This window comes from Halyomorpha halys, unplaced genomic scaffold (genome assembly GCF_000696795.3).
Source record: "Halyomorpha halys isolate HHAL.00 unplaced genomic scaffold, Hhal_1.1 Scaffold49.1, whole genome shotgun sequence".
NCBI classification, from domain to species: Eukaryota; Metazoa; Arthropoda; class Insecta; order Hemiptera; family Pentatomidae; genus Halyomorpha; species Halyomorpha halys.
In genome coordinates, this window is record NW_027115511.1 from 944,734 (window position 1) to 955,428 (window position 10,695).

Below are 10,695 nucleotides of genomic sequence, written 5' to 3' on the forward strand. Positions count from 1 at the left end.
AACATTTATATTAAAACTAAAAATAATTTTTAATAGTTTTAATTTTATTCTCATATCTTAAGTATAGCTTGGGTTCAAATGAAAAGCTTTAAGTATTAAACAGATAGGAAAATTTTATTTTATTTTTTATAATTCTCAATAATAATATTCTTATGATTCCCTTCATGAATAATTTTCTGTAATACTTATTCTTAACTTCTATTTTTTCTTAAATTTACTGTAACTACAATTAAGATGGGAAGTTAAATAAAGTTTTAAAATATTTGAATCTGCTCAACATGGCAGCGATTCAACGGTCTTTGTACTGGCACTGCCATCTTGGCTTTTCTAACGATCTTTTCCTCTCCATATTTGACTGAACAAAATTCGTTAGCTTGCTTTTTTGATTTAATACAACAACTAAACAATACTGAAACAATAAATAAAATAACAACATATTAAAAACCATTTATATATAAAAAATAACGATTTACTCATAAAAGAGGATATAACAATATACATAACTTATAATATATGTAAGCATTATACAATCAATAATTTCAAGTACATTAAATTTCAATTGTATACAATTTTTCCGTTTGAACAGAAAACTTCAAACAACCCACAATCATATGGCTAATTGTAACACCAGCGCCCCATGTGGCTGAGAAAACAAAGGCACTCACACTCACAAAATTAAAGCCTACTTTAAAATATTTATATAATGGGTTCAGATCTAAATTAAAGAAATTAAAGCATCCAATCTAACAAAATACTTAATTTTTAGAACACGTCTACATAAACTTTGTTTAAAAAAAATTACTTTCAGAAGGAATGAAAAAACCAGTTGTGTATGAATTCCAATGTTTCTTAGTCTTCAAAGTTGGCGAATTGAAATCATCACTGATTACATGCATGTGCAGTCTTTTCATAGAAGGTTCAGCATGGTAACCAAACCTGCAAAAGAAATTTATTGCAACTTCAATTTGAACTGTTAACTAAGTAGGCTAATTTTATCCCAGTTAGATACTATTAATTAACATAAATTTACTTATGGACACACTAAGACTATTCAAAAACATAAAGCGAATTTTTTCCAGTGAATAAGAAAATCATCGAACTTGATTACATTTAACTTAAAGATATAAACAATCTCTAATAAACAGGGTTCCCTGTTTTGTTTTAAAACTCAGGTAACATTTTTAAACAAATACTAACATTCAATTCAATCGCATAAGTTAATAAATGAACTATCTATCTGTAAATGAAACTCACATACTTGATAATGAACAATGAAACGAAATAATACAATAAAAGAATACAAACAAGATTGGAAAATTACTTGAATTTCCTTCCACCACCTTTTTCCCTTGCAATTTCCCGGCCTTTCAAGTCCATTTTCTTTACTAAAGGTAGATGAGAGCCGGTTAAATCTTTTATAGAGGGAATATTTTTCCAAGGGAGCACCAAAAAATGGGCCTCTGCTTTGGGATAACAGTCTTTAATTACGACAACATCGTAATCATTATGAATCTGCAAACGAGGGTCTTTCATTGCATCCAACAAACCGTAAGTCCAGGACATTATGTCCTAAACTTGAAAGAAGAGCACTATTGAAAAAACAATCAGGAGAAATGTCCAAGTGTGGTTAGAAATCTGCTGTTAATAACAAACAACATGCGAACAACAACCTTAACAGAAATTAAATTGAGACTGAATTGTTACATAACCTACCCTCTTTTCAAGTTAGTCCCTGGAAGTATAATGAGAAACGAGATTATTTATTTACACTTTATATATTGAATTTTTACATTTAGTATGTATTTTCGAAATTTAAAGGGAATATTTCTACATCATACACTTCTCGTATTATTTATAAAAATTTCTTTAGGAAATAAAAATGTACCTTGTACTAAAACTGGATTTTGTAAATGTGAATTTCCTAATGGTATGGGGGTTGATTTGATACTTCTTAAAGGATCACATTTTAAGTAAGTTTATGGTTTTCCTATATGTCATGTATGTTTCTTATAAATAGATTATTTTACAGATCTTAGAGAATTCAATCAAAGCATATAATTTATCAAATTCTACCACTATATATCCTTTATATGGCAATTAATCGGTCTAATTCAGTAGATAATAGATTTTTGAAACATTATCAGTGCATATTCTAAAATGTTGGTTGTTTAGTAGCCCTATTTTTCTTTTAGTATCTTAATTTCACTCTAGATAATGGACTTAGTGTAGTTTTATCCAAAACACTATTGAAAGTTGTGGTGATATTGTTATCATATGAAGACTCACAGTCTGATTGATAAAACATTATTTTTTAAAATAAAATCCAAGAAATAAAATATAAATAAGAAAAAGTACTAACTTCCATTCCCCTATAGCTGAACAAGCTATTCATTAACCTTTCATTACCTGGTTTGGTCTTGTATTCCTGTTCTCCAGTTTTTGACTTTCTGTTTGACTGTAGTACCCTGGACCCAAACAACTGAGTCTGGGTCATTCTAATCTTCTAGCTTGGTAAAGGGTTTCAATTCATGGTATGTTTTGGGATTAAAATATTTTTATGAATGATTTATCAATGACAAATATCTGAATTATGTATTGACTTCACTATTCATTCAAGTCTTAACCAGCACTGGTTTGAATCAGGCCTAATCAGAATATGGTTTTCTATCCAAAACTAAACTTGCTGGAAAGTGTTTTAATTTTAAATGCCTCTAGGAAGTCCTGAAGCCTGTTAGTTCACTGTAGCAGAAGTAGAAAAAACAAAGATTAAATTTAATGACATGTTTAAAATAATATATTGTTGCTTAAGGTTGTAGTACCTCAAAGAAAAAACAAAAAATTTCTAAAGCATTTTAAAAAATCTGATGCGGTGTGCACCACACAACTTTCACTCTCCTACCAACAAGGCAAGTTTATAAAAATCATTAGTTGTTTTCGAGAATACAACTTTTGTGAAAAATTTATTCTACGAAGTGGTACTTCTGGTCAGTTGATTTTATTGGAAAAGTGCTGTCACATCCGAAGTATATGCCCACCTTAATATGTTATTTCAGTTTTGCTTGACTTTTCTTTTTTGTGCTTGCCTGTTCCTAGACACAGACCATTTTCCAAGACTAGATTTTTTAATTGGAGAAGATGGTTGGGCGTGTAGTCAGCAAAAAAACATAATTAAACAAAACATTATTTATTTATGCTGATGTCTCAGGTCTTCATCAGGGCTATAGAACAAAAGAGACAACAATCATAATTTAGAGAAACATAAAATTGAAAAATGAAATTGGAATTATACAAAATATTGAATTGAAAAATACAAAGTAGTTGATTGATAGCCATGGAATTAGACAGTAACAGTACTGAAGTGAAAGTAAAAAAAAAATATATATATGCTTCATTCTAGAGACATCTCAAAAGAATTCTCTAAGCCAGAAGGAATTACATAAGATGGTTTAGTTGAGGTATTTCTTGCGTGATCTTTTATTTTCTTTTTATTATTATTTTATTTTCTTTAGTTTTAAAAGTATATTGCTGATCTTTTTGGGCTTAGAGGTATCAAAGCTTCAGGGATGATGTATTTAAATAATACTTTGTAAAAATTAATTAATGAGTAGTGAATAGTGTTTGATTTTTCTTCAGCTTATGGAAATGTGATAAACCCAATCTTTATGAACACCAAAGTTTGTCAAGTCAATACATAATAGATTTTTAACAATGATACTGATTAGCTTCAGTTAAGTTTCTTTAAATAATATTTATTATAATAATTTTTTTTTTTAATTAGTATTTCAGTTAATGATAAAAGTAATGAATTCTTACTTTTTAACCCTTGTAATAATACCAACATAATTGTTGCCAATACAACTATAAATGAATGTATAGCTGGAGCTTCTGTAAGTAATAGCTACTATCTATGTTCACAAATTATTTTTATTATTGATATTATATGTAGGGTCATTAATAATTGTGAATATATACATTTTTTAGCTCTGCTTAGAAAAGCATATCGATAACAAAACTGAATTGTTCAACCTGGGGTTCTTAAATGAAAGTGATTTCAAATGGGAAAACATAAATATTCAACCAGAAATAAATTTTCACCACCTAAATAAGTAAGTAAATTATGTACATTAAGAACTTTTTCTTTTGAAATGTTACATTAACTTTCTTTTAGGACAAGCAGGATCACCCTGGACTGTGGATCTACAGAAACATCTTTGGAAGTAGAATCCATTTTAAATGACCACCATTTCGTAAGTTCTTTTTGTTATTTGTTTTGTTCTTTACATTTATTTATGAGATATTGCATAATTTGCGCCTGTTACGGTCTACTGAGCCTATGAATGTACACTGACTATAAATTTTATTGTCTCCTCCATTCCTGAACCATCTTCAATGAAACTTTGGGGATGAATAGGCATTAACTCATAGCTATGAGGAACATCAAGACTTATGAGAAGAAAATTTCTATAAAGCTATTAAAGGGAAAGTCCAACACATTGTATGTTAATGACTTCAACTGATCAAGGGTTCTTGAAAGATTCTCACAATCCTGTTTTAGTATCTAGTGCAACTATATAATTTTTGCATGTCTCCTAACTAAATTATTTTTATAAAAACACAAATGTCCACTCTTTGTTGAGTAAGTCACTTTATAGTATCTTTTCCTGAATTTAGAAATTTAATAATTTGAATTTCCTATCTAATTGAAAACATCTATTAATCAATGTGAAAAACAGTTATAATCATGCTTTTATATTATAAATTTTGAAAGGCTCTGGTTGCAAAACAGAGAAATCATAGGGATGTGCAACTGGATCATACACCATAAAAAGGACCAGGAGAAAGGGTTCTTAGCTGTTCTCAGAATCCCGGTATACAGCCTTGAGAACTTGAGAGCACGGGGCATGTGGATCTTCTATGGCCTGCACATTTTGAACCTCAGGCACATTCAAAAGAAGACGGAGGGTCGGCTCATGGAAATAGAACTTGAGGATGTGCCACCTCAGTAAGAAGCCCCTACAGGAATTGGAGCAATTTATGGCACTTGCCATCACCGAACGCACTACCCTCGGCATCGGGACTGACCTGGGCGGTGGCCTCTATTATTACATGTGTAGAATGTATGTATACTGGGCCCGGATACAAACCCCGACGATGGGTCGGCCCGAGGCTTGGCCCACGACTGCTGAGGTTTGATTTCGACCATGAAGCTGTTCCAGGTCAACTTGCACCACTGCACTGCTGCGTGTGGAGTATTTCAGAAATACATTAAAGGTAAGGACATTGACATTATCTTAATTCAAGAACCTTATCCCTATGATGGGAGACCGAAGGGTCTGGGAATGACTGGGTACAGAATTATCTCTGAGCCCATGCATTCCAGGGCCTGCATTGTTTATAAAAGTAATTTACAAGTGCTGCCTCTTTGGTAACTCTGTTCCAGAGACCTTGCAAAAAGAAATCACAATTGGCATCTTCGCAGACATTGAAGGTGCATTTGACAAAACTCCCTATAGCGTTATTAATCATCCACTAAGGGACAGAAGAATTGATCCTATTGTATCTGGATGGATAACCTCCATGCTGGAACAAAGGATCCTCAAATCGGAGCTAGTGCACTCTGTGCTGTGATCAGGCTCAAAGGGGGGTGCCCGCAGGGTGGGGACTCTCTCCATTACTGTGGTGCTTGGTGGTTGATTCTCTTTTAATAATCCTTAACAGGGCAGGCTACTACACGCAGGGCTATGCAGATGATATTGCTATCCTGATTGTAGGAAAGTATCCTCAGGTACTTTCAGACCTAGCACAGACTGCAACAAATATTCTGGCGGGCTGGTGTAAGGACAATGGTCTGAGCATCAGCCCACTTAAGGTTGGTGTCTGCGTCTTCACTAAAAAGAGAAAGGTGATAATAAGATCACCTATACTGAATTAGCCTAAGCTTTGCCAAAAGCACTATAAAGGCGGCCTATGGATTAAAAGCCAAGCGACATTGGCTCAATAAAACATTAAGACAGGCTAAGCTGTTCCTTGATGAACCCCATAGGGGATGGAGCAAAGAACTGCTTCGACTGGACAGGACCGCTCTTAGGATAATTACAGGGATCTTTACTGGTCACTGCAGATTAAATAAACATATGTTTAACCTTAAGCTAACAGAGTCACCCTTGTGTAGATTCTGCAATGCTGAGGACGAGACGGCATATCACAGTATTTGTTGGTGTGACCAATTTGCAGGGATGAGGTTTGGGGGGGGGGGTTCGCGTGGTGGAAATTTTGTAAAAGAAGGACACCCAGAGCAATACTAGGGTACTGGAACATGACCCCAGTGTTGGGACCAGCAATGATATATGCAGGTTATATGGTTCTGGTTGTGGATAATGCTGAATCTCTCCAGGTTGCTGTGGTTGAGTGGCAAGAAGAACTACAACTCAGAGGTATGCAAATCAATGCCACCAAAAGCAAGGTTATGTGTGTTGGAAGAAAGAATGAAGATCTCAGAATCACTTGCAATGGAGAGACCCTTGAGGAAGCTTCCTACGGAAAATATAAGGAAGAACCAGGCGAGACCGAATAAGGAATGAAAGGGTACGTGAAGAACTAGGAGTAAGATCCATCCAAGAGGTGATTGAGGAAAGACAGCTGAAATGATTCGGGCATGTTAGCAGAATGGGAGATAACTGTAAAACCAGGTGGCTTCTAAAAGCAAGACCGGGAGGAAGGCGACCTCAAGACAGGCCAAGGCTCATGTACGCTGATCTGATTGAGAGAATTGGCACAGTGATAGTAAGCTCAATGCTGGAGATGAGAAGGTTTGCCACCGGACAGGGATCATTGGACAAGATGGTCTGAGGCAGCTAGTCCACGCTTAGCAACATACAGGTGATAGTAAGAAAAGAAGTATATTGTGTAGTTGTAAGTTTAATTAATTGAATAATTTATGGGGTTTGTGCATAAATATTCTAGCTTTTTTGTTAAAAGTGAGTAAAAATATAATTTTTGTTATAAATATTCCAGCTTTTTTTGTTAAATATTGTCTCTTCAAGATCTGGGACTTGCAGATGGTCCAAATCATGAGTGGTTTGCAGAAAAAATAGTGTATGATTGAAATATAAAATATATACTGTAATTTTGAAATAATGATTTTTGCACAATTTAAAATTCATTGTTTTTAAATATTTAAAGTGATTTTTATTTAATTGAATACTCTAATATATTTACTTATGTTGTTCAATTTCAGGAGTTAAAACTGATATCAAAATTTGCGTGTGTGAGAACTGTAACTGATGAAGGGCACTCAGTATTTTCGACATTCTTATTAATTGTTCTCATTCTGTTTCTTTTTTATTTTGTTTGTGGTTTTTTGGTCTTGAGATTTATTAGAGGAGCTCGTGGCTGGGAAGCTATTCCAAATGGTGAATTTTGGAAATCATCATTTAACTCCATTAAAAAGGTATAACAAATTTTGGTTGTTTTAAATTTCTCTTTTTATTTTTTAATGGTAGCCAAAACTTCTATTACTTCTAGAAAATGGCAACCAACCTTGGCCAAGGAATCCAAAAAGATTTTTGGAATCCAAAAAGGTTCATTTACAAACATCAAGCTAAAACTTTTTGTTAAACTTAATATATCAAATAACCAATATCTCAAATTTTACTACTGAATTTTTTTTTTTTTATATGTTTAATCAATAATTATAATATCATTAAGCTTTCAATGATTGAAAAAACATTTTCATGCGATTCAACACATCTAAATCATAAAATCCATTCTTTTGTTGTTGAATGCATAAGCTCTTCAAAAATATTGTAATTTGATATTAATAAGTGAACTTAATACATGCCCGCTTCTATTTATCATTGTTGATATTCAACCATGATAAAGATGTTTTAAAAATGAAAAAAAAAATTGTATGTCTAGATTCTTTTCTTAGTACAAATTAATTTGATAATGGTTTATTGATTTTTTTAGATGTGTACTTACTTCATGAGTGGATGTCGAAACCCAGAAGTTTATGATACAATATAAGTTGGCGGCCTAAAACAAATTTTGAAGAAGTTCATCAACTACTAATCTATTAACTCGGGCAGATTAATAATGTCAAAAGGCTACTATTTTGTTAATAATTACCGTTTAGGGCGAAAAACATTTTGTGGTTGTAGTACTTTCAGAATTACTTCTTAAATATTTCTCTGTTCTTCTTGTTAGTTGTTTAACATCTGTCTGTTTTTTTATTTTTGTTCTCTCTTAAATTAATATGATTGATATTAATTATGTGCTTTCAATTTTTATCGTGAATTTTAATTAGTGCCTTTATTAAAACCTAATTCTGTTTGTATTGTTTATATTCACACTTTAGATTATTTAAAAATAAATAAAAATCCACTTGAAAGGTTGTTACTGTTACTGTTGTTAAAGTCTAATTATGATCATATTTGATTAATACAGCGTAGCTTCAAATGAACACTGAGAAAATGACTTTAATGTTTAGTTATGATAAGTTGAAAGTGTTTTCTTGGATACTTGTAATATATTTTGTTATGTTTTAATTTATCCTGTTCCTATTAGTCTCAGTGGTGTAATAAGCCTTTTTACAAAATTGTATTTTTGAAGTTCAAGTTTTGAATCACATACTTGCAAAAAGTTTCAGTTCAACACGTATAAAACATTATTCCATATTTCACACATTCTGATTTATGAATCATAGATACTGAATAGTTATGTAATCCAATGATTACTAAACTAAATTTCATGAGCTAATAAACTTTTTTATTTTGTGTCATCGTTGAGGAAAGAATGTGAAATGAATATTAATGATTTAATGTTTTGCTTTTTTTAACCAGTATGATCATTGATGTTTTTCAGTAAATATATAATAAATTTATATATAATTAGTCTGAAATATTATGCACATTTAACATTAAGTTTAGTTTGTAATTTGCAACGGTAACAATAGTTATGATTGTGAGCATTAATTAATGTTTAGAAAAATCAATGAGATGCTACTTAAAAAGTTCAATCTTATTGTAATAATTTATAATTACAATTATCATAATAATTTTCACTCACAACAAGGTGTAATTTATTTTATATGTAAGAAGATGGTGAGGGTTGCGGTCAAAAGAGAAACAAAAATAGTTGTAAACTTTTGACCGCAACCCTGACCATCTTCTTATATATCAATTTTTACGGTCAACTATTTATACATATGTAATTTATTTTATTTTATGATTGTCCAATTAAGTCAGCTAGTTGGTATTTGCTTCAATGTTATCACATTTCCATTAATATTTCCTGTTATATTTTTCATTTTAAAAAAGAAAATGAGAAATTCTAAAAACAGTAGATTTTATTGTGATAGCATTAAGCTAATTTGTTGAGTCTATCCTAATACTTAATTTTTAATATGTGCATGGGTGTATGTACACATGTTAAATCATAACAAAGAACTGATTGCCTAATTTTGAACTTGATCCTGTTTTTAGACATTATTAATCTCAGTAATCATCAGGAAAATATCAGCAGACATTTGATGTATACTTAACATATATTTCTGTATATTTGGCCTAGGTTTCATTATCCCTTTTTTAATAGTATATTTTTAATAAGTATACCAACTTTTATATAGTAATTTTGGAACTTTGTTTGGAATACAGTTGCCAAATTACTCTTATCTTGAGGTTGTTAGATCTTTATTGTAAACATTATGCTGTTTAGTTAAGTAATTTTTGCCATGATACAGACTTCTGTGATAATGTAAGACTAATACAACAATCTTGATATATTTCAGAAATATTTTATTATGGAATTAAACTGCTTTAGAATTATGTAAATTTAATTACATGATGAATAAAAACTCTGTTATTTTCTGTTCTTCTTAGACTTTTTTCCCATACCAATATCACTATCATTGCATTAAAAGATTTTGGTGCTCTCGTCAATGCTCTTAGTCCTTGATAATTTAAAGACATTTGTACCCTGGAGTAGGCTTGTATTTAATTATGAGCTAAATGGTGGCAGATGGGTGTTACAGGTTTTTGTATGGAAAAAGCATACTGAGCTTGCACCTGACAGTTTTCTGACTGTCAAATCATTCCTTGCAACATATTTTTTTGAGTTAATAGCTTAATTACCCTGCAGAGATGTAGGCTTATTATTTTTTAGAAAGCTGAAAATGAATTTAATCTCTTCATTTGTATACATAAAGAGTTTAATAATATATGCACTTCTAATTTTATGACAGGGCCCCAAAAATCTTTAAATTTTCAGTTTTACAATAACAAAAAAATGATGCATTTCTAAGAAAAAGGACATGATGCAGAATTTTATCAGTGTTAGTTAATAGATGAGTTATTTTTTCCTTGAAAAAATACACATATTTGAAATTATTGAAGTTGCTAAAAAGATATGATACTTCATAAAGCGACCATTTATATATAAGGTATGATGACACCTGATATCTGTTATAATGCCTATTTATTTTCCCGTGTTATAAACATAGGCGAAGACTTTATATACAGGATTATGAGAACAAATAAATCAGTATACAAGAAGACATTGAATGCGTGATTTCTCGTCCCGTTTGTTTTTTTAGTCTGTAAGTTTTTTCCTCTCTCTCTTTTTTTTATCCTTCTTTCCCCCCGCTGTACCTTAGGGCAACCCTATACCAGCGTTATGTTCCAAACTTCCTAACATTTT

General features: G+C 31.5%; 2 protein-coding genes across 3 annotated transcripts in view; one reads left to right on the forward strand and one right to left on the reverse strand.

Annotated features, from left to right (window-relative positions):
• The window catches only part of LOC106690102 (aprataxin), a 17,385-nt gene extending 15,822 nt beyond the window's left edge, over positions 1-1,563 (reverse strand). Inside the window, exons 1-3 of one of the 2 annotated variants that reach the window (XM_024360971.2) lie at positions 1,322-1,563; positions 803-936; positions 94-409 (exon numbers count right to left, since the gene is read on the reverse strand). In XM_024360971.2, the coding sequence (XP_024216739.1) occupies positions 255-409; positions 803-936; positions 1,322-1,563 (531 nt within the window). In that variant the 3' untranslated portion in view covers positions 94-254. Of the gene's footprint in view, positions 1-93; positions 410-802; positions 937-1,321 lie in introns of those variants that run through there. The other variant, XM_014435393.2, reaches the window with a different exon arrangement.
• A 234-nt stretch (positions 1,564-1,797) lies between these two features.
• Positions 1,798-9,870, forward strand: LOC106690096 (uncharacterized). The gene is made up of 6 exons (XM_014435382.2): positions 1,798-1,970; positions 3,779-3,887; positions 3,982-4,106; positions 4,169-4,247; positions 7,238-7,450; positions 7,969-9,870. Exons 1-6 carry the CDS (start codon positions 1,798-1,800, stop codon positions 8,023-8,025), a joined length of 756 nt encoding a protein of 251 aa, XP_014290868.1. The 3' UTR covers positions 8,026-9,870.
• The last annotated feature ends 825 nt before the right edge of the window (positions 9,871-10,695 follow it).